Consider the following 24723-nt stretch of genomic DNA (forward strand, 5'->3'; position numbering starts at 1 on the left):
AGCAAATAATAACCACTGATAACACATTTTTTATTCTTGTTTAATATTTTTAAGCATAAATACGTTTTGAGAAGCATTTTATAGAAACACTTTTTTTTGCTACTGGGGATTGAAGTCAGGTCCTTGTGTTTACAAGGAAGGCACGGTGCCACTGAGCTAAATAACTGGCCCAGGAACACAAATGTCCAGTTTTCAGTTCTAATATTTTTTTTGTTTCTGCAAAAACTGTATAAGCAAACTTCATGATGGATAATTCAGTCATTCCTTTCAGTAAACTCGCCATGAGCCATAAAATTACATTTTTAATTGAAATTTTACATAAGGTTCCCGTTTTGTTTGTTTGTTTATTTACTTTTTGGTACCAGGGATCAAACCCGGGTCCTTGCACTTGCGAGGCAGGCGGCAGAACCACTGAGTTAAATCCCCAACCTGTGTTTAAATTTTTGAAGTTGATTCAACATTAAATGGTTGTAAAATATTTTTCTGTTTACAGAGAAAAGTTTTATTTTGAATCAATTGAAATCCATTATTGGCTTTTGGGTTATAAATTGCTATATTTTTCTCAAAGGGATTTTAATATAACTTTAAAATAGTTCACATGAATGATACTCATCCATTCTGCATTTCCCAAGGGCAAGCCTGTTTAATAACCAGTGAATTGGTAAAGTTTCATTTTGTAATTTGTTTAGGTTTTGATACTTTAGGCTATACTTAATCTACTTTTTAAGGTGATTAGTCAAAAATTAATAATTGATTGAAAAATGAGAAGACTACAGGGTATTTAGTCCATATTTCAGAAGGAAGTTGCTTCTAAAATTATACAAGTGGAGTGTTTAAACATTTTCTTATATAGATTGGACATCCCTTATTCAGGGTACTTGGGCCAGAAGTATTTTGGATTTCAGGTTTTAGATTTGGGCTATTAGCATATTTATAATGAGTTATCTTGGGAACAGGACCCAAGTCTAAACATAGAATTAATTTATGTTTAATATATGTTTTATACCCATATCCTAAGGGCAGTTTTATACTGTATTTTTTTAGTGTACCTGCATTTTGACTGCACCTATCACAGAGGTCAGGTTCCTGTGGAATTTTCCACTTGTATAATCATTTTTTTTTTTAAGCATTATATTGATTTGTGTTTTCAGATGAGTATTCAGTGTGTGTTCGAAATTAACTAATGTGGTTTTACTTTAACTGGAATCTGAAATACTGTTTGTGATACAGAAAAGGAAATGAAATTATATTCATAAATAAGTGTTGTTGATAAAGTAAAATAATTTATTAAAATTATAAAAGTATATGATATGATAAAAGTACCTGATATGGGGGTTATAGATAGCAGATATCTCGACCATGGAAATATATGCTGCTTTCTCTATATTTCAGGATGTTTTCTATCATTGCTACTTTTCCCCAGAAATGTCTGTTTTCCCTCCTCAGTTGCTTTTACTCTTTTTCTAAGCTTTGGTGTCTGAATCGTTTGTTTTTAGCTTTTTTAAAAAATGGCTTTTGTACATTACTGACCTTGAGCTAGTAAAAACATTCTTTAATGAATCGATATGTCAGAGTCAAGCCCAAGGCAGCACCTGATGCTTGAGCAACCCCAGCTTTACTTTACAGTGAAATTTTAATTTTTTATTTATTTTAACTTTATTGTTATTTATTTGAGACAGTCTCACTGTGTAGTTCAGCCTGGCCTTGAGCTGTGTCTCCCTCAACCTCATGGCAGTCTTCCTTCCTCAGCCTCCCGAGTGTTGGGACTATAGGCACGTGCGCTTCCACGCCTGGCTCACAGTGAAATTGTAAAATAGAAAGCTATTCTGAAAACTTGGTTGTTGTTGAGGTGTATGAAGTTTATAGTTGCCGTTAAGAATTAGTAAGTAAAGACATGCTTTTTATTTTTTTGGACAGCCTCTTCTGGAAAACAAACTTAAAGCATTCAGTATTGGAAAAATGAGTACAGCTAAACGAACACTAAGTAAGAAGGAACAGGAGGAGTTAAAGAAAAAGGTAATGTTTAAAATATATTTTGAGTTATCCATGGAAATGAAATGTGTCTAATAGAGTAGTAAATATATGGGCAGTAGAGCATTGTTTCCTTAGAGTTTTTGACCTCTGGGTATTCTCAGATCCATTTCAAGTCCAATTTATCACATCATATATAACTGGAAGAGTCCAGATTTTATCCCTGTGCCCTATGACCTGTTTCCTCAGTTTTGGTTCTTTTTCTGTATGTTTTTTGTATAAGTAAGAGAATCTGTGTATATATATATTTTACCGACTTTCTTGAGGTGAATGGTAGAGTGCTATGTATAGTATATTTTTCCCCCACATAGTATTTTTAATTTAATGTATTTCAGAAATTATTTCCGATATGAAAATAGTAATTATTATTTTCTTTCTGTAGCTGTGTGCAGTGGTTTAATCATCTAAAATGCTATTGTGGATATTTGGTATTTTGGTCTTTTGTCTTTACAGATTACACTGGTATGGATAGTGTTAGGCCATGTGTATGTGTGTGTGTGTGTGTGTGTGTGTGCACGCATTTGTCAGTACTGGGGATTGAACCTAGGGCCTTCACACTGAACTACATCTTTAACCATTTTTTATTTTGAGTCAAAGTCTTGCTGAGCTCAAACTTGAGATCCTCATGCTCCAGACTGTCAGAGTGCTGGGATCATGGGTGTGCACCACCTTGCATGTTTTTTGTTTTTAATTTTCTTTGCTAATGTATCTTTGGGATATAATTTTAGAAGTGAGACCACTTGGCTGAATGATAAATGTGTAAATGTAGTTCTATTTGTCATATTGTCAGATTGCTTTCTGTAGGGACGGGGACATTTTGATCCTTGTTAGTAACTTATGAGTGGTTGTTTCCCCATAGTCTTGGTAATAGAGAATGTTATTGAAGGAATTTTGCCAATTTACCAGGTGAAAAGTAGTTTCTGGGTGTAGTTTTAAGTTTGCATTTCTTTTACCATGTATAAAGTTGATCAATTTTTCTTGTTTCTTTTAACTGGCTGCCTCTTCCTTTTTCGCATAAATTATTAACACTGTTTGTAATGCTGTACAAGTTGTGATTCCCCCATTTATTGATTTCTTTTTATTTTCCTTTTGTAAAAGCTATTCTCTCATAATTGTATTTTCATTCTTTTCCTGTGATTCTGGTTTTTCAGTTTTGTTGTTTTTTTTTTTTTTTGGTACGGGGGATTGAACTCGGGTCCTTGTGCCTGCAAGGCAGGCCGCTGAACCGCTGAGGTAAATCCCCAGCCCTGGTTTTTCAGTTTTTTCCCACTCCTACCATATAAAGAAATGTCCTCATATTTTATTCTAGTACTTATGTTTTCATTTTAAAGAACATAAAACCTGATTCATTTACAGTTTATCCTGATATATGAAGAATTGATTCATTTTATCTTTTTCTGAATAGTTAGCCAGTTTTCTTGATATCATTTATTGAAAAGTCAGTGTGTTTCTCACTGATTTGAGGTGTTCCTTTTATTTAATTTCCACATGTTGGGTTTATTTCTTTTGTTTTCTATTTTGTCACATTGGTCTTTTATTAGTGCATGTTTTGGGGACACAGAATAATTGAAAATGTCACAGTTCGTGCTATGTTGTAGGAGTTGCTGTTTTTTAACTAGCAATACTCATAACTTTGGTACATTGTAAAAGCAGTTATGTTCAAATTAAGCTGTCATGGCTTGGAAACTTCATAAACATTAATAGCTTAATGTCCTTCCATACAGTCTTACATTGAATGGTCTGTAAACGAATTTGTTTATTAACAGGTTTTTTTTCTGGTTCTGCAAATTGCTGTTAAAGAAGTAAGGCTTTGTTTAGTCACTGAGTTAATTGATGTATACTATCTACCAAGAGTTAGAGATTTCCTTTTGAGACCCTGATCAGACTGGCCTTGAACTCATAGCAATCCATCTGCCTCAGCCTCCTGAGTGCTGAGATTACAGGGGTGTGCTACCCCGCCTGGCTTGACATTTTTTTTTTTTTTTTGGTACTAGGGATTAAACTTGGGACTTTGTGCCTTGTGAGGCAGGCAGCAGAACTGCTCAGTTAAATCCCTGACCCTTGGATAGATATTCTTACTTTCTTACTAGAACTGCTTATCTTGGGAAGGGAGAGATTTCATCTATGCTATTCCTTAATGGATTTAACCCTATATTACAATAGTAATTTTTGTATTATATCATCTTGTTATGTTATTTAGGAAGATGAAAAGGCAGCTGCTGAGATTTATGAGGAATTTCTTGCTGCTTTTGAAGGAAGTGATGGTAATAAAGTAAAAACTTTTGTGAGAGGAGGTGTTGTTAATGCAGCTAAAGGTAAGTGTGAATATTATTATTGTAGTCCTTGAATAAACCCTGTCTTGATTGAATAACTATAAGTGAATAATTATAGAAGTTTGATTACTTTTGAATTTCACATTTCCTTTCTGTCAGCGCTCTCTGGTGGTTACATTAATTATTAAAATATATAGCAAAATGTGGATTAATGAGATATTGAAGTCAGGTAATTAAAAAAATATTTAGTACCTTTCATGTTTGAGGACAGCTGAGCACTTAGCAAAAATTTTAATTTATTGTAGTTTTGCTATAAAGTGAATAAATTAGTATTTTGAGCGTAAGGTGGTACTAGAATTTAACTTCATTCTTGTTAATAGTGATAGACAATATTAAAGGCATATTAGTAATTGTGTATTTTTAAGTAGTAAAGAAAATCAAATAAGGTGAAATTAATTTTGCAACTTAGTATTTTAAATTTCAGAAGAACATGAAACAGATGAAAAAAGAGGTAAAATCTATAAGCCGTCTTCAAGATTTGCAGATCAAAAAAATCCTCCAAATCAGTCATCCAATGAAAGACCACCATCTCTTCTGGTGATAGAAACCAAAAAACCTGTAAGTCATACTTAAGTAATAATATCATTTACGTTTAAAGGTGACACTACCAATTACACGTTCACAGTAAGCAGGCTTTGGGATTTTTGTTTTGATTTGTTTTGTTTTTAATTTTTTGGAAGTAGATGCTGAGTTCTGATACTTTCTAACCTAGTAATTTTCAAAGATAAGAGATACATTAGAGTAGAGTGGAGCAATGTGTAGTATATGTTTCCCAGGATATTTTGGAACTTTTTGAGAATTATTATAGGAGCTAGTAACTACCTTAAGTAGTTCAGTGGTAGAAACATTTTTATTCTTGGATGGTGGGTTTTTTATGGGAGGTGGTAGATGGGTGTGGGTTATGTCATTTGGAGCTATATTTGGTGAATAAATAATGAACAGTGAGACTGATTTTTCTTGTATGACTTTTTAAAATAGCTCTGAAAGAAGTTAAAGAAACAATAGCTTTCTGAAGATACAATTCACATACCATAAAATTTTAGTATATGTGCTGCCAAAGTGAGCACCACATACCATAATATTTATCCTTTTAATGTGTATAATTAGCTGCAATATTCACAGTTGTTCAGCAACTACCAATCTTTAAGCACTACTCAACTTTCAGAATGCTTTGGCACCCCATATTGAAATTCTATATCCATAATCTTTTAACTCCATTTCTCTCCTACCTTTGGTTCCTGGCAACAACTGTTTTACCGTTTCTTCCTTTGATTTTCCTGTTCTGGACAATTCATACAGATGGAATTATACATTATATATACATTATACTATATATAATTATATATTATTATGTCTGGCTTTTTTAGCATGTGGCATGTATCAACATTTCAGCCCCTTTTTTGTTGTCAGATACTACATTTTATGATATACTATATATTGCTTTTCCATTGATTACTTGATGGACATTTGGGTTGTTTCCACTTTTCTCCTGTTAGGAGAAATGCTGCTATAAACATTTTGTGCATAGACATAGGTTTTGTATGGATATAGGTTTTCAGTTCTTTTAGGAATAAATACCCATGACTGGAATTTTTGAGTCACATAGTAATTCTCTGTTTAACTTTTGAGAACCTAACAAACTGTTTTATCATCTCAGTGGTAATAAATAAAGGTTTCCATTTTCCCACATTTTCATTAACACTTGTTAAAGTAGTTTTAGACATCTTAAGAGTGTGAAGTTGTATCTTATTGTGATTTTGATACCTGTTTGCCTAATGTTGAATATCTTTTCATGTGTTTACTGTTCATTTGTAATTTTCTTTAGCGAAATACTATTCAGTCTTTGTTTTAATTGAGTTATTTGTCTTTTTATTGTTGAATTTTAAGAGTACTTTATGTCTTCTGGAGTCAGATTTCTTATTGGCTATATGATTTGTAAATATTTTCTCTTTATGCCTTGATTTTTACCCTTTTTTAATTGAGGCATGAAAGTTTTAAATTGTAACTAAAATACTTTGTATTCTTCTTAAGTTTGAACTATACTTTTCATATCCTTTGTAGCCATTGAAGAAAGGAGAGAAGGAAAAGAAAAAAAGCAATTTGGAACTCTTCAAAGAAGAATTAAAACAGTAAGTTTTATAGTATGGAGAACTATCATAGGTATATTGAGCATATACTCAAATGTAGGCTTGAAGAATATAGTATTTAGGTTATTATTAACTAGCTTACCATTAGGTTATCTAGATAATACATTGGTGGAGTGTTTGAAAATGAATTAGCATTTAGTCTGACATCTAGGTTAGAGTGTGGATTCAATTCAGTGACTTATTTAATGGCTGCAGTCTTTGTAGTGGAAATAGTATGTGGTGTGATTGAAAAATATGATGATAGTTTAAATTTTAAAAGTCGTATTACAGTAAAAGACACATTGCCATTAATCCCCCTCAAAATATACCCCCTCACTTTAGACACCCATATCCCATCATTCTTACTGAATTTTTTCTGAAGCAGTTCTGGGAGGCCCTCTTTTGTGAGTATCTTCAGTTGCATTGTTGCGGCTGCTTTGATGTCCTAAATTGAGTGAAGTGTACCTTTCATGGTCATTTTGACTTTGGAAAGAGCCAGAAGTTGCATAGTGTCATATTGGTGAATAAGGTGGATGAGGACACACTAATGTTTTTGCAAGTCACCCTTTTCATTGGATGGTACTTAGCAACAGCATTTTTGTATTTTTTTATTACACCTTGAAAAATTCTCATGAAATTGTACTTTCAGAACTGTTTCAGAAAGTGGCAAGAATGATGTTTGAAGTGTACATGTGTGGGGTTAATGGCAATGTGTCTATTACTGTCATAACTTTAAAAAAAATTTAAATGTACTTGGGATAGAGGTAGGGGTAATCAAATTTAATGTGAAACAACATTATTTGGCAGGTTTTTTTTTTTTTTTGTACCAGGGATTGAACTTGGGCCCTTGTACTTGCAAGGCAAGTGGTGGAACCATTAAGCTAAATCCCTGTCCCTTATTTGGCAGTTTTAATGTTGAATTTCCTCTACCTTAAAAAGTGGGCTTTGATTTGTACTGCTAAGATGACAAAAATTTGCTATGGCTCTGTCACAACAGTGCTGCTCTAATTTTGGTTCTCATTACTGATAGGTCAAGTTAGTTGAAGATAGTACTTGGGTGAGCTCTGGTCTTACTAAATGTGAACAAGGTATTTGTAGCTCATTTTTAGTGATTGTAAATATTTTCAACAGAATTCAAGAAGAGCGTGATGAGAGACATAAAACAAAAGGCAGGTTAAGTCGATTTGAACCTCCTCAGTCAGATTCTGATGGTCAGCGTCGTTCTAGTAAGTGACATTTATTTTAATGTGTACATTTATGATTAATTATTTAAGAAACTAAGAATTATTTTCTTTTCTTCCCTTTAAGTGGATGCACCTTCAAGAAGAAATAGATCATCCGGTGGTAAAAGTTTCTTGCTCTTCAATTAATAAATTTTTCACTTTGTACTTTGCAGGTTATAATTTTTTTTTCTTTTTGCTGTAGTTCTAGATGATTATGCACCTGGCTCACATGATGTAGGAGATCCAAGTACTACTAATTTATACCTTGGAAACATTAATCCACAGGTAATATTAATAAAGTAAAATGAATTTTGGCCTATATTGCCATATGCTTTTGAATGGAACTCCAGATCGTCTTTAAAGTCATAAACTTGGGACTTAATAGGTATGGCCCAAATTGTTTTGCTGTAGATTATTGGGGACTTTTCTTCCTCTAATAACTAGCCTGTATTCTGAATTTGAAATGTTTTTCCTGGTGCTGGTTTTATTACTTATCAATCAGGGTATAACCAGTAATGAATAATGTTCTTCTGAAACTATCAACTTTTGATGTATAGCTTGCTTTTTTTATGGAATTCCTTTTCTCCTTGTACCATTGAGCTAGTGTTTGTACTTTTGTCTTTTATATTTTAATTATTTTTCCACAGCAGTATTATCAATTATGTTATGGGGGAATATAGTAATTATACAGAATAGTTTTTTTAAAATTATAGATACACTTTGACCTTATTGCATATTTACATTTTATTTTCTCTAGTCTTGATCACACTGGAAATAGGGAACTAGAAAGGGAAACGGTGATTTTTCTTTCCTCATCAACAAATGCTGATTAATTTCCCTCTTAAATGTGCCAACCATGGCTGTCTGGAAATTGTTCCTTAAATGGACCTTAAGAGCTTGTTTGGAGGTTCCTCTATGGGGGTGGTTGTCCTTGTCCACCAAGCCTGCAGCTTCTGGAGGGACACACACAGAGTGGTAAGGGAGGAAAGGTACACCCACTCGCCTAGCCAACCTAGCCGAATTCAACCCTGGTGCTCAATGGGTTGCCCTCATATCCTGCTTACAAGGCTAGACAAAACATCTCTGTAGAACAATGTATTTAGAAGCCAGGGTCTTAAAATAAGAAAGTAGTTTTTTTTTTTTTTTTTTTTTTTTTTTTTTTTTTTTTTTACAGCCACCCAGCCTCCCCATCCTGGCATTTTATATTTTAAGCAAAACAGAATTTTTCTTATAAGAAATAACTTGTGAATGTCCCAGGAGGGCCAGAATTTTCTGTAGAGTTCTCAGTACTTGGAATTATAAGAGTAATATGTTGCTTTTCATTTTTTAAAAACTACTTTGCTTTCTGTTGAATAGAATTTTTTTTTTGTCTTTTTGTTTTTTATGCCAAAAAACTCATGCATTGTCATAGATGAATGAAGAAATGCTGTGCCAAGAATTTGGAAGATTTGGGCCATTGGCTAGTGTGAAAATTATGTGGCCTAGAACTGATGAAGAAAGAGCGAGAGAGAGAAATTGTGGCTTTGTCGCCTTTATGAATAGACGAGATGCTGAAAGAGCTTTAAAAAATTTAAATGGTAAGAAAATTTTTAGTATCCATTTATTAAATTTAGACTTTTTTTGGCTCAGAAGAGTATTTATAAAATTCTAGTGAGGAATTGTACTCAAAATGGAGAGATTAAAAATGAATTTAATTAAACCACCAGAAGTATGTTATTTTTGTTTGAGGCTGACTAATGTGACCTACCTTTCTTGTAGGAAAAATGATTATGTCTTTTGAAATGAAGTTAGGTTGGGGTAAAGCCGTACCGATTCCTCCACATCCAATATACATTCCTCCTTCTATGATGGAACATACGCTTCCTCCACCTCCATCCGGACTGCCTTTTAATGCGCAGCCTAGAGAGCGGTTAAAAAACCCCAATGCTCCCATGTTACCACCGCCTAAAAACAAGGAGGATTTTGAGAAGGTAATTTTAAAAATGTACATAGGGCCGCATCTAATTTGTAAATACTAAATCTGTGGTAGTATTTCTTTTCAACAATTTTATAAAAAATGTGTGTGTAATTCTGTTTGGCAGCTCTTAAATAAATAGATGTGTTCCCTGCCTTAGCCCATGGAAACCCTTTATTGAAATATTAGGTCATATTTTTATTTGTGGCTACCATTCTTTTTTTGACCACTTGTTAAGTTTTTTTTCTTTTGTCCAGTGTTGTATTCAGGTTTGCTTAAATGCAGTATCTCAGTTTATTTTGCTCTGAAAAGTGGTAGTTTGTATTTGGTTTACTGACTTCAGTTAGAAAGACCACCTAAATAGTTAAATTTTTAGTATGGCAGCTAGCTAATTTAGTTTTCAGAGTCCGAGGTATTAGAATATTTGATGAGAGCGTATGTGGTATTTGAAAAAAACAAGTAATCTAGTAAAAGCAAAGGGTGAGTATTCTCTTTTTATTAAATAAAACCAACTTAATTTTGAGTTATACGAATTTGTTGGTTCTATTATGAATTACACTTAAAATGACAGGGCTGGTTTTAAAGGCTTGGGAACAAAAGTAGCAAACTGTATGGTCAGAGGCAAACAGCTAATTATTTCACAAATTAAAATCTTTATCTGATAATTTTCAGTGTAGTACCTATTTCAGTGCATTGATGTGCATTCTGGCAGGAATGTTCTGATTCTTTGCATTTGGTGAACATTTATTGTTCACTGAACACATCCATTTGCATTTATGTAATTGCTTAGTGTATAATTACTTCAAATGCAGTGATTGCCTGCAAAACTTGTGATTAGATGTGTAGTATTTTCAATGCATATGTATATTTTTGCTTGTTACTTGTTAACAATACTCACATATTCTATGTTTATTATCTGATGTGACTTCATATACAGACTCTGTCGCAAGCCATAGTCAAAGTGGTTATCCCAACAGAAAGGTACATGTTTTTCTTTATTATTACTGATCTAAATATAGACAATATCCCCTTCTGAATTAAAAAAAAAAAATGGTGTTGAGGAAAAGGTAATATCTTGACTGAGCAATGGTTCCTTCCCAGTACTTTTTGGGGGGATATGTGAAATTTAACTAATTTTAGTATACTTTGCAATTTTATGCCATTATCTTTTGTTTTTATTGTTATTAATGTAGGGAATTTTTATAGCTTCAGTGGTTAGAATGTGTTTAATAGCTTTAATCTGTAGTTGGTGTAATAATGGTTTATGATGGAAAAATAGGTGTTTTAAATAAAGTGTATCTTAAATTTTAGATAATGCTATAAATTGATCTAATCTGTTTTCCCTCCCCTCTTGGTTTCTGAACTGTCCACATTTAATACCCAACCTTGGTTTGAGTTCTTACTGAAGGCAGTTTTATTTTTTTTACCTAATTGATTTTAAGAACAAATTCCTATTTTCATGAATGCTGGACATACTAGAAACTTTTTTATATGATTACAAAGGTGTTTGGAATTCTTTTATTTTTCTTTCTGTTTGTTTCTTTTTCAACATACTGTTAATGCAGAACAATTCACACTCTAGGTATGCTCTTGCTCAGTCAAGCTAAGCCTTTTCCCAAACACAGGAACACAACACTGGTTGAATAATAAATGAACACAAAAGAATACCAAATTCTCTTTGACATTGGCCTTGGTGAGCAACACCAGCTGAACTGTCTGCGGCAGCGGGGGACCAGGAAAACATCATGGGATGGATTGGGAAAGTATACAGTTTTTGACCAGACATTGGTACGATCGACTCCAATAAATGTGGTTTTATTATAACTGAGAAACAATTTTTTTTTTGTTTTTTGTTTTTTTTTGTTGTTGTTGTGGTTGCCCAGAATAAGATAATTCCCACTTAAAAATAAAATAATGCACTCTAAAATGTATCATCTTTTTGTACTACACTGTTTTATTGGTAGAAAAGTCATTTTTTAATTGTGTAAGAAAATTACACAATCCTTAAAGTAAGAGTGTGACTACAATCTTTAATAATCTTGAATTCAAGTTAGCAACAACTAATTGTCAGATTTTGATTTTAAGTCATCATATAAAGCATTTAAAACTTAAACTTTTAATTTTATAAAAATAGATTGTATAAGTTACAAGCCTGTTTAAAACTATAGTGTTTTTTTTTTCCACTGATAAAGCATTCACAGGAAAGTATTTTTGTAGCATATAAAACACAGATGCAGTAGTAGTGGCTTTATATATGGCTTAGCTTATTTCTGAACAAAATTTTGAGTATACATTTAGCCGAAAAGTCTTGACAGGCCATTAGAATGAATCCTTTGGTTTTAAACTTGATAAATTTTTTTCATGTATCTTTTAATATTAAAGTCAAGTTGCTTTTGACTCAATTCACACAAGTTTCTGGTTGTATAGCATTTGTCCACCTAGTAAATAGTCTTCTGATATCAGACATTACCCTTAGAGTTAATTTGGCTCACACTAAAGGGAATTTTGGAACTGAACCATACCTTTATATTATCACGCTTTCTTGAAAATAATGTCATTAACTCTGGATGGTGAGAATACATTCTCATTTGGATATCAAGAACTGCACGTTTGCAGAGCAATTAATACTTCTGTGAAGGAAAAAATAATTTTTAAATTTAAAATTATGTGGTTTTAACAAATTGAATCAATAGTTTAAAATGTATAGCTTCCCCTTTGTAAAGACTTAAACCTTCCTATAATTTTTGACCTCCTTTATAATTAAATTTTTTCCACTTTGTAGAGATTTTAGTGTCTGCTTAAGTAGGTTTGTTTGAAAACTGGGAGAAAATAATTATAATCAACAAAGATTATTTTACTGTTATTCTGAAGCAGGGCATTATAGAGCCAGAAAGAGTCTAACTCTATATTTATACTTATATTGTAGCTATTAATACAAGTTTAGTTTGAGTTGGGAATGAAAAGATGCGATTAGTGTATGCCTCATACCAAGAGCCAATATCCTTTTGCTTTTTCCAATTATTACTTGCTGATTCTGTATGCTAGAGGACTGGTGAAATGAGAAATCAAAAGCAGCTTGTAAGCAGGCTGAGTCATTTTTGCCTGACAAATCCACACTCAATGTCTGAAATTGTGTTTTGAATCTTAGTATAGATTTTAGCATCAAATTTTTAAAAGTGAACTTTCTTTGAATTGAACCAGTAGAATGGCTGTAACTAAATAGTTACATACATTCTTTTTGGGACTTAAATACTGAAAAATAATTGTTATGAAAAAATGAGAAGGGCATCTCACCACGTCCCCCATTTGGGAATACTTTGGAAAAAATAGGATTCCATTTATTTAAGCTTTGGCAATATAATTTCTTCAATGATCCATAATATACAGGCAGAATTACGTATGTCATAAATTGTAAACTGGTTTGAAGTGTGTTCCAAAGGGATGTTGCCTCTTTAAAGGTCAGATTTAATAAAAACTCCATCTGGTATATGTGTACCAGAAAGGCACAGGAATTGGATGGATTTTTTTTTTTTTTATTAAATCAGGCCTTAAATCTGTTAAGTATTTGGTATTTTCATAAATTATAGTCATGGTTATAAAATTTTAGTACTACTACAGAAGTACTTGGATTAGAAATATTTTCTTTTGAAACAGATAGTGTGTAAATATTTAGATGGTTATATGCAAGTTGCTGATTTTATATATTTGCAGCTTTCTATTTAGTTGGGATTCGTAAATTAATGTTTTGCGTTTGGAAAATAAAATTAAGTGACATTTAGAAAATTAAATCTTTATTACTATGAGGCTATGTTTTCATTTCCCTCCCTTCACCTTCCCTTCCCTTCCACTCCCTTACCCTCACAATTCCACTCCCTTTTAATGAAGAAGGTGTTAACATATGTTCCAGGTTATTTTTTTGGTATTAAATTCTATATTAGTCAGCAGAATAATCTTTTTCTGCACAATTGTAGTAATTTAGGTCAAGTGTAGTTTTATGTAGTGGTAGGTCTGAATCCATTTTCTTTAACTGTGTTGTTGTTGTAGGAATTTGCTCGCCCTGATACATCGAATGATAGAGTTTGTTGTACGTGAAGGGCCGATGTTTGAAGCTATGATTATGAACAGAGAAATCAACAATCCTATGTTCAGGTGTGCTTTTTTTTTTTTCTTTTTCTTTCTTTCTTTTTTTCGTACCAGGGATTGAACTCTGGACCTTGTGTTGCGAGGTAGGCGCAGTGCCACTGAACTAAATCCCTGGCCTCAGGTGTGCATTTAAAAATTATAGTAATTTACCTAAACTACTTTTAATGTTCAGTTCAATGGCAATAAGTAAATTCACATTATTATTAACCTCCAGTGCAAACATGCCATCTTGAGAACTTCTTTCATCTTCAAAACTGAAGCTTTCTATTAAGCAGTAACTCCCTACCTTTCGCCCTTCATTATTACTGTTGTACTTGTCTGCATCATACACATACAGGTGTATAGTGGAATCATATATTTGTCCTTTTGTGACCAGCTTATTTTACTTACCAAAAGTCTTCTTTCCGTGTTGTAGCTATATACCAGAATTTCCTTCCTTTTTAAGGGTGTATAATATTCCATTGTATGTGTATGTCATATTTTATCCTCAGGTGTGATATTTAAAGGTGCTTCAAACTTACTTTTTGGAATTAAAAATATTTCCAAGAATAAAGTTCTAAAAGTACAGGATTATTTTTGCAGAGATGAGAAATTAGTTTTAGTAATTAAAGTGTGCTTAGGGCAGTTTTCCTATCACATTTTGATAAATATCATTTAGTATTCTCTAGGAAGAAAATGCTTTCTTTATGCTTGAGTAAATGAGTTTGAAAGGAAATTATTTTCTGAATTGATATCGTATTTAAGACATGAATATTTTTAAGTAGTGTAAAATCACTGTTCTTGAAATTACATGTTGAAAAAACCTCTGTTGCCAGACACATTATCTGGCCTGTAAATGTTTGTAAAAATAATCATAAGACTCAAGAAGATGCATATTCTCTGAGTATTAATATTAGCTGCTGAAGCAATGTGGGGCTCGGACACAGAAGGGGTATGTAGTAGATGACAATTATGAAAATTTCAGTTTTATTTAGAATTGAGTAGGCAAATATTTGTTTATTATATGTAATTGAAGTAGCCCTTTCTTAAAGCATGTGATGTTTAATGTTTTGTTTTTTTTTATGTTTTGTTTAGGTTCTTATTTGAAAACCAGACACCAGCCCATGTTTACTACAGGTGGAAGCTTTATTCTATTCTGCAAGTAAGTAGAAATGTTCACTTTGTTTATTTTAACTCTGAATTATGATATCTTTTTAACAATTTTGTGGATGTTTATTAGGGAGATTCTCCAACTAAATGGCGGACAGAGGATTTTCGTATGTTCAAAAATGGATCTTTTTGGAGGCCACCACCGTTAAATCCATACCTTCATGGAATGTCAGAAGAACAGGAAACAGAAGCTTTTGTAGAGGAGCCTAGTAAAAAAGGAGCACTTAAGGAAGAGTAAGATATTTTTCCTTTCTGTTGTACATTCAGAAAAGTTGCTTTAGAGGTTGAATTAACTAATAAATAATCTTTTTAAAGATTGCTTTAAATGCCCCCATGGTTTTTCACTTGTGGATATTTAAAATAATGGTATCATTTATCATATGCATTATAATTTTAAGCATCTTGGCAAATAATGTGTTTAATTACCTTGACCTCTTCCTTTTGATAAAATTAATGATGATTTCTTAAACATGATTGATTTCTTTCTCTAGCATTAGAATAGTTCAGATTCTTACAGAAATTATCTAGGGACCTTTAGAATTGTTGTCTCTTTGAGTGCAATTTAAAGAGGGAAAAATTATTATATGGCTAGTGGGGTCAGACATGCAAAATCTTACTATAGAATTGGTATTGTGTGGAGAGCAGTGAGGTGGCTATCACAGAATCATTTCATTATCAGCGTTCATCTAACACCGATAAATGCAGTTAGCTTTGTTTTAACAAAGCAGAAACATTTGCCCATTACATGTTCAGAGGTTCTACTTATATCAGGGGGAAAATGGCTAAAACAGTTTTTAGTACATAAATTTATATACCTCATTGAATAGTCTATAAATCTTGTTGCATTGATGCATTGTGAGAAAATTTGTTGAGGGACTGCTATCATTTTTTAGTGTATTTATTTCTGTTTCTGTGGACATATTCATTACTTTTAGCTCAGGCTTCTGCAAACAGCCCACAGTCTGTATCTGGCTGCTTTCTGGCTTTGTTAATAAGATTTAATTGGAACACAATCATGACCATTTCTTTACATGTTGTCTGTAGCTGTGTTGGAGCCATAGCAGTAGAGTAATTGTCAGAAACCATGTGGCCTCTAAAGCCTTAAAATACATATGATCTTATTCTTTACAGAAAATGTTAGCCTCTCCTTATCCCATGAAGAAGTGCTAAAATAATAGACTTCCTTCAAAGGAGGAATGTGAAAGTTCTTCATTGTAATGGGATGTGACTGGGACATTCTTGAAGACCTGGAAAAATGCTTATAATTTTAAACTTATATAATTTGTAACCTAAAAAAATAATTGAAAGAGACAATTCAGTGTTCAGAATGACAATCAAAATGGCATTTGAAAGTTGTATCTAAATACTCAAAGTAGTAATTTATATTCAGACAGAGGGACAAATTAGAAGAAATCTTGCGAGGATTGACTCCAAGGAAAAATGATATTGGAGATGCAATGGTTTTCTGTCTTAATAATGCTGAAGCAGCTGAAGAAATAGTAGATTGTATTACTGAGTCATTGTCCATCTTAAAGACACCTCTTCCTAAAAAGGTATGGAAATGATTTTTCTTTCAGAACATTTAATTAGGAAAATGGGAGAATTTAATAGTTTGGATTGAAATTGTTTCTGTTTGGGAAACTTTTTCATTCATAGACATACAAGTTAGCAACAAGTTGAAATGTAAATGAAGTAATAGATGTTATCCCTTCCAAAGTCATGGTTGTGATGACATTGAATTTCATATAACCCTTCTAATTAGTAATTATTAAATTACAGCTAAATATTAGCTGTATGCCACTGATTTCAATACTGTATTTTTTTCTACATATATTATTAGCTAATGTTTTTTATTTTTAAATCCATTTTGTGTTGTCTTTTGGAATTATAGATTGCCAGGTTATATTTGGTTTCTGATGTTTTGTACAACTCTTCAGCCAAAGTTGCCAATGCTTCATATTATAGAAAATTGTAAGTATGATAATGTATGTTGATACTCTTGAAATAGAATATTTAAGGGTTAGGAGTTCAGAAAAGAGAATTTTTTTTCTTTTGCCAACATTCTCTGCTAATAATTTAAGTGTATTCATAGTTTGTAGAATTTTTTTCAAAAATAGTTTGCTTTATTGATCTGCAACCTAAATTACCAGTTTTTGGAAAGTTTTCATTTTATATCATATTCTTAATTATTGACAATCGAACAGATAGGTGGAGTTAAAAAAATAACTTCATTGCCTAGCTAGCTACTATATAATAAATTGAAAAGTATAAATAATAGCAAATATAAAGAAAGAAACCAAAGATAAAACATTAACTGATAGCATCTTTGTTTTCTTCTGATCAGCAATATGTTGTTTTTCACTGTTAATGTTTTCTAAGGATAGAGAAAATTATAAAGAAAGAAACCAAAGATAAAACATTAACTGATAGCATCTTTGTTTTCTTCTGATCAGCAATATGTTGTTTTTCACTGTTAATGTTTTCTAAGGCAATAGAAAATTATGCCGCTGTGCTATAATTAATATGTAACTCTTTGGTTCCTTAGAATTCTTTTGTGTTTATTTTATCAGGCTCAAGGAAAGGAATTGATTCTGAAAGGAAATTTGGGTTGGGGACCTACTCTAAACTCTTAGTTTTTGTTTGTTTGTTTGTTTGTTTTTACCCTGACTGTTCACTTACCTTTTATAAGTTTTCTGTTTTATAAAAGCAAAGATGTTGAACTAGGTGGTTCAAAATATTCTATACCTGAAGTTCCTGATTAATGAAGGGATTTAGTTCTTAACAATATTGAAGGTTCTACTGAAGAAAATTAAGAATAACAGAAGTTAAAGCAGTTAACTTACTATTTTTTTAAAATTTAAATTCCTACTTCTTGATTTTTAAGGATTTTGTGATTGATTTATAAATATTTTAAGTCAGAAAGTAATTTTTATTGACTAGCATACCGAGGAGGGAGGGTATGGATTTTTAAGCAGCTATTTTAAAGAATGTATTATTTGAATTTCAGTTTTGAAACAAAGTTATGTCAAATATTTTCTGACCTCAATGCTACCTATCGTACAATTCAAGGCCATTTACAATCTGAAAATTTTAAGGTATGTGAACTGTTTTACTATTTTTGTCCTATCAGGTAAAGATGGAGGGCATTGGAAGGCTAGAAAAGTACGTAAGACAAATATGACATAGCTTAAAAGCTTGGATGTTTTAGAAATTACTGTTTTGAATTTCTCCTGCCATCTTACCTTTATCAAGAAAATTAAAAATAATAACATGTTATTTTGTCAGGTATACATTTTTAGTTTTAAGTGTTTATTTAAATATTTTAGACTTTTTTAACACACTTTCAGAAGATCATCTGTTTTGTAATGGCATATGCAGTTGACTGGATTAGGGAGCATTTTAGTTATTTGTGTTTAGAAAGTATGTTCAGTTTCTAATTTTTAATAACCTCTTAAGCTGTAGTGTAGACCAATGTTTAAGAAAAGCCAAACAAAGCCAAAAAGTAACTTACTTTAACTGAATAAATAAATGTATTTTCATGGGGAGAAGACTTTAAGAAAAATTTTCAGTATGGAAAGATGACCTGTGACTCTTATCATTTAGGGGATTCAGACATATCCATTAAATATTTTTTGATCTTAGACTTTGTTCATAGCCAGGCAGGGTGGTACACACTTGCAATCCCAACACTCAGGAGGCAGATGCAAGAGGATTGCTGCAATTTTGAGGTCAGCCTGTGAGGTCAAAACCATCCTGAACTAACATGATGAGACCCTATGGGGAGGGCAGGCGGAAAGTCCAAAAAAAAAAAAGATTATAAATTAGAACTAGAAAGTTTTAGGGAAGGGGTAGTGAAAAAAGTATTAGCCAGAATCAGGAGGTGTGTCATTGGGCCCTAGAGATTTAAGTCAAAACTTGGCTAGTTTGGTTTTCAGCTTTTGTAGTATTGTTGTGTTTCCCAGAATATAGCTCAGATTTAGTACTAAGGATCATCATAGGAGTTGACATTTGCTAAAAAGGAAATAGTTGCTGGTCTTTTTTTTTTTTTTTTTCTCTCCATTATTTTTAGGATTTTTGTTGTCCCTTATTTGAAAAGTGACAATTTTTTAAACATATAAAGTGATGAGTGGGTGTGGTGGTACATGCCTGCAATCTTAGCCTCTGGAAGGCTGAGGCAGGAGGATTGTAAGCTAAAGCTGTCCCTGGATAATTTAGTGACATACAAGAGGCTGGGACTGTAGTTCATTGGGTTTAATCTGCAGTATTGCCCCCAAGAAGAAAAAACTTAAAATTTCAGAGGTTGTTAATCTGAAAGAAAATGTAGCACATCATGATGATCATTCTTATAAATTGAAATTTGAGACATATTGCCTAAAATAGTAATTCATTGTCTTATTTTCTATTTTATTTAGCAACGGGTAATGACCTGCTTCAGAGCCTGGGAAGATTGGGCAATTTATCCAGAACCATTTTTGATCAAACTACAAAATATTTTCTTAGGACTTGTAAATATTATTGAAGAAAAGGAAACAGAGGTCAGTGCTCTGTATTTATCTGTGTTTGAAATTTGGGGAGTAGTGTGCTGTGGTGTGATATGTTACATATGTGAGTAATATTTCTTTGTGAAAAATACCTTTTGTTTACCACAAAATAGAGTTTTTATTGCTAGAATTGCTAGAGCCTCTCAGTCAAAATTACATGTAGCAGTAATTTCCTTTGTTGTGTCCTTATGTGAGAATTAGTGGCTGGTTTCTTCTTACTTGATGGCATGAAAGGACTTTATTAGTAGAAGCAATATACAGATGCTCCTTGACTTCTGATGGGGTTCCAGTAAACCTGTTAGAAGTTGACTATATCATGAATTGAAAATACATTAATACACCTGACCAGTTGAACAACTTAACCTAGCTCTCCTACTTTAAACATGCTTAGAACACTTAAAATTACTCTAGTTGGGCAGTTATCTAACACAAGGCCTATTTTTAAGTGAAGTGTTGAGTATTTCATATAATTTATTAAATACCTGTCAAGAAATACTGGCAATATAGTACTCTACAGAGTATTAGTTGTTTACACATGTGATCAAGTGGCTGACTGGGAGCTATGGCTATCTGCCCCTGCCCAGTATCACAAAAGTATCATGCTGCATATTGTTAGCCTTAGGAAAGATCAAAGTACAGATTTGAAGTACAGTTACTACTGAATGTGTGTCGCTTTCACACCATTATAAATTTGGAAAATCATCACAGGGCATGATGGTAGTGCACTCCTGTAGTCCAAGCTACTCAGGAGACTGAGGCAGGAGAATGGAGAATTTAGAGCCATCTTGTGCAACATATAGATCCTATAAAACAAAACATAGTAAGTTAGAGACCATCAATATATAGTTGACTTTATTTTGTTAAGGATAACATTATGTCCATGAAAAGGTCCAGCACAATGCACAGAGGTAGCAAGATTCTGTTTATCACCATTCTGTTGTTTTTTTAACTTCCTAATCGTTCTTGATTTTTTTTCAAGTCTGTTGTATTGTCACTTTCATTCCTGCAAGATCTTCCTACTGGCCTCTTTACTCTAGCTCATTTGTTTGAGTTTTATAAATGTACATATTTTCTCCTGCCATTGGAGTTTGCACGTGTTCGTTCGTTAGTTCTTTTTTTTTTTTTTTTTTTTTTTTTTTTTTTTTTTTTTTTTTTTTTTTTTTTTTTTTTTTTTTTTTTTTTTTTTTTTTTTTTTTTTTTTTTTTTTTTGTGGTACTGGGGATCAAAAACTCAAGACCTTCTGCTTGCAAGGCAGGTGCGGTGCTATATCCCTGGCCCTCTTCCTTTTGAAACTTCTCTTTGCCTAAGATCATCAGATTTTGTAGGGAGATTTCTCAGGCTTGCTTATTAAATACTGATAGGATGATATGCCTTTACTATAAGCTCTATAACTAGGTCAACCTAAGCCTGGGTTTGTTCATCATTGCCTCATATGGTGCCTGACACCAATAAGTACTTGGTAAATATTAGATAAATAAATGTAAAGATAAGTGCTTAAATATAATGACAATAATAATGAAAATGGGAAAAGGGCTTTAGAAACAGAAGGAAAGGGAAATTTTAAAAAATCAAGTTATATTAAATACATGTAGCTAGTCCCTAAGATAAATGTTCTTCATGTTCTATAAAAATGTACTAATAAAAATTTAAAAAAGATAACTGCTTCTTTGGCAAACTGAGTGGTAAAATATTCTTTTTATTACATTGTATTGGGAATGTGGGTATCCACCCAGGTTGGCTCGTACTAGATTGCAAAATGTAATAGCAGTATGACTTCAGCAAGCAAAGGAAAATGTTACAGTAGTGCACATTCCCATAGGATGTACCAGATGATCTCGATGGTGCGCCCATTGAGGAAGAGCTTGATGGTGCACCTCTGGAGGATGTGGATGGAATTCCCATTGACGCTACTCCCATTGATGATCTCGATGGAGTTCCTATAAAAAGTCTTGATGATGATCTGGATGGAGTGCCTTGTAAGTCCAAATTTTAAACATTATATCTAGCTAATAGTTTACCAAAAACCTTTAATTTCTATACATGCTGATAGGGGAAAAGATTGTGTAATTTCTGCTTGAAATATCAAATCAGTAATGTTTTTGTGACTTTTTTTGGTCATACTGGAGATAAATAAATCTAAAACTTTTGCACTGAACTACATGCCTGCCTTTTAAACGTTATTTAAAAATTTTTTTTTTATATTTTAAAATATTTTTTGGCATTGGGAATTGAACTTAGGACCTTGCATTTGCAAGGCAGGCACGGTGCCACTGAGCTAAATCTCCAGCCCTTTAAGTTTTTATTTGAAGCAGGGTCTTAATAGGTTGTCAGGATAGGCTTGTACTTGAGATACTTCTGCCTCCAACTTTCAGAGTGCTGGGATTACACTGTGAGTGGCTATGACTTTAAAATTCACATGCTGAGCAGTACATTTGACTCTGCCAAGAAAAAGACTTTTATATGGTTACCTTTCTTGAGTGGGGGCGGTCAGCCTTCTATATAAGCAAGCTGCTTTTTGTCTTACCAGAAATTATAGGCAAAATCTTGTCATCACATATATTCACAATGCCAGGTGCTGTTCCTGGTTTTGTCAGTTCTGTTTTTATCAGTTTTTCCAACATATAGCCTGAGTTTTCCTAGTTGCCTAAAATTATATGTTAAAGTATTAAAAAAAATTATGAATTTTGTATTTTACACAATGGTTAAAGGTGTTTTATGATTTTTTTTATTTCTCAGCTTCTTTACTTGCTTAAAATGTTACTAATCTATATTTTCTGAGTTGATATATACACTAAATAGTCCCTCTATTTTATGATTGTATCTGTCACTCTTACCGTTTCATAAGTATTCATGTATAGGAAAATACATAGTAAACATAGTGTTTGGTTTACTATCTGTGATTTCAGGTATCCAATAGGTATCTTGTAATGTTTCTCCTCATGGATGGGGGGGGATCATTATATTTTTTTCTATGAGTAAACTAATTTTAATTTGCTTTTTAATAATTTAGTAATGAAACCTAAACCCATTAATTTAGGCCATCTGTAACAGTTATTTAATGGGTCATCTTTTCCCATAGTGGATGCAACTGAAGACTCAAAGAAGAATGAGCCTATATTTAAAGTTGCTCCATCAAAATGGGAAGCTGTAGATGAATCTGAATTGGAAGCACAGGGTGAGTAAAAGTAAATACTCATCTTTAACAAATTGAGTACTTATATAAATAAATCTTTGGGTGTCTGTGTTTGTGTTTTCCTTTTATGTTTTATGAAACACTATGTGTTTCCGCTTTAATGCCCAGTGTTATCATAGTGTAAGCTTTCCTTGTGGTTGGTGTTTTAATAATTGTTTTAGATCCTTTGGTTTGAAAGCTTTGAGAGTAACAAGAGAAATCACCAAGAACCTTTTAGATTAATGCATTTCAGTAGTAAATGTAGGTGGGAAGCTGTGCCTGTTTGGAAGTTTACTTAAGAGTTCTGTTTCAGAGAAACCAAACTTTGACTCTCCATAATGCTTATTAGGTTTTAGTAGATGCCTTTCACATCTGAACTTGTAGCCTAGTGCTTAATTATTAATATTATAGGTCATAATGAAATAAAATCTTATCACATAGATAGGGAGAACATTTTTTATCACTTAAATTTGAATAAAATTATAGTGTACATGTGAAGAATGAAAGATTTAGCACATAGAATTGGCTATTCAAAGAATAAACAGATAAAAACTTCTATAATATAAACTTTCAGTTCTACAGCTGGGCTTCTACTGCAAAAGTGCTAATTTACCTTATGGAATTACATCCTCTTTTCCTTCTATTCAGCTGTAACAACTTCTAAGTGGGAGTTATTTGACCAGCATGAAGAATCAGAAGAAGAAGAAAATCAAAAGTAAGAATCTAAGTTTTGAATATATTTAGTTTCTTTTGCATGTACAGTACACTCCCTTTTTCATTAAGAGGTAGAGTTGAAATAATAGTGAAGAGGAAAACTTCACTTAAAAAAAAACTTGTGAAAGGATCATATTTGGTTCTCCAGTGTATTTGCAGTGAATAAAGAGCTTCTGGTTTCTGCTCTTCATGCATCTTTGCTTTGGAGTTTATTTCCTCTGTAAGGTATACTTTCTCACTTTTTAGTTACTAATTGGTCAGCTATATCTGTTTCAAATCTGCATCATCACATATTGTTTTGGGCTTCTCAAAAACAAGTGGGAAGATTATACTTTCCTTTTGGGCAGTGTATTGCTAAGAAAAATTTTGCATTATGTTACTTTACTATAAACCCTTCTAAAGAACTAAAAATGAGAAAAGGGGGAAAAATATTTTTCTTGCAATATAGAGAAATTACAATTTTGATTTTGCTCTTTTGAAATCACTCGAAAATTGTTTCTGCATTTGACACTATGATTATAGGAGTCTTTGTTCCCAAAATTTGTAAATTTGTGTTGCTAGTTTTTAGGAGTCACTTGACACTTTTAAAAATATTATTGCAAAAGAAATTGGTTTTTTAAATAGGAAGAGATCATATCAGGAATGCAAAACAAAGCTTTTTTGTTTGTTTTTGTATTCTTTAATGCTCAAATGGAAGAAGGAACAAGAAGAAAGTTTCTTTTTGTCCTTAGCACAGTATGAGCATTTATGTGGATTCAGTAAATAGGTTTTTGGATTGTTAAGAAAGTATGATCAATTAACTTGTAGAAACAGTTTGATATGAGAAAAACCTGTCACAGTGATGTCTTTCCAGAATGTTGGTATGATTGGAAAAAGTCAGCTGTGATACTACGTTTTTACAAAATGGAAATGTGGCTTGCTAATGGAGATGAGTATCTGAGATTATTGAGGAAAACAGGAATTACGAACAATTCAGTTCACTTTCTTTTGCCCTTTTTATGCCCATAGTCCTATCCTTTCTAACATCTCATAATTATGGAATCACCACCTCAAAATGCCTGTTGTACTTATAAAGTGGTTATTTAATTCAGAGGAAAGGAAAAGTATAAAAGCCATCAAAAGACTCAAAATTATAGTGTTCAGTTGGTTTTGTATCTGCAAGTATTAGGGTTTTTGAGGTTTAAAGTTGCTATTTATATTAATGTTGGAATCTGAGTATTTTAGTATTTTTGGAATAAATCATACATTGGTAGAAGCATGAATCAGTAGAAGCATATTTTTATTTTTCTTAGAAACTCCAAATAAATCATGATAATATAAAAATAACTAGGAGCCAG

The 24723-nt window shown here is 32.4% G+C and overlaps 1 protein-coding gene across 3 annotated transcripts in view; it reads left to right on the forward strand.

Annotated features, from left to right (window-relative positions):
• U2surp (U2 snRNP associated SURP domain containing) overlaps positions 1-24723 on the forward strand; it is a 51335-nt gene that overhangs the window by 10483 nt on the left and 16129 nt on the right. Inside the window, exons 4-23 of one of the 3 annotated variants that reach the window (XM_010608167.3) lie at positions 1918-2016; positions 4232-4346; positions 4789-4922; positions 6426-6493; positions 7622-7716; positions 7799-7834; positions 7916-7998; positions 9125-9290; positions 9472-9683; positions 10605-10648; positions 13712-13816; positions 14885-14951; positions 15030-15193; positions 16350-16512; positions 16851-16930; positions 17967-18054; positions 19372-19494; positions 21320-21476; positions 22580-22675; positions 23321-23387. In XM_010608167.3, coding sequence (XP_010606469.1) covers positions 1918-2016; positions 4232-4346; positions 4789-4922; positions 6426-6493; positions 7622-7716; positions 7799-7834; positions 7916-7998; positions 9125-9290; positions 9472-9683; positions 10605-10648; positions 13712-13816; positions 14885-14951; positions 15030-15193; positions 16350-16512; positions 16851-16930; positions 17967-18054; positions 19372-19494; positions 21320-21476; positions 22580-22675; positions 23321-23387 — 2162 coding nt within the window. Of the gene's footprint in view, positions 1-1917; positions 2017-4231; positions 4347-4788; positions 4923-6425; positions 6494-7621; positions 7717-7798; positions 7835-7915; positions 7999-9124; positions 9291-9471; positions 9684-10604; positions 10649-13711; positions 13817-14884; positions 14952-15029; positions 15194-16349; positions 16513-16850; positions 16931-17966; positions 18055-19371; positions 19495-21319; positions 21477-22579; positions 22676-23320; positions 23388-24723 lie in introns of those variants that run through there. The other 2 variants (XM_010608168.3, XM_033759393.1) reach the window with 2 other exon arrangements.

This window comes from Fukomys damarensis, unplaced genomic scaffold (genome assembly GCF_012274545.1).
Source record: "Fukomys damarensis isolate Sample0158 unplaced genomic scaffold, DMR_v1.0_HiC HiC_scaffold_37, whole genome shotgun sequence".
NCBI lineage: Eukaryota > Metazoa > Chordata > Mammalia > Rodentia > Bathyergidae > Fukomys > Fukomys damarensis.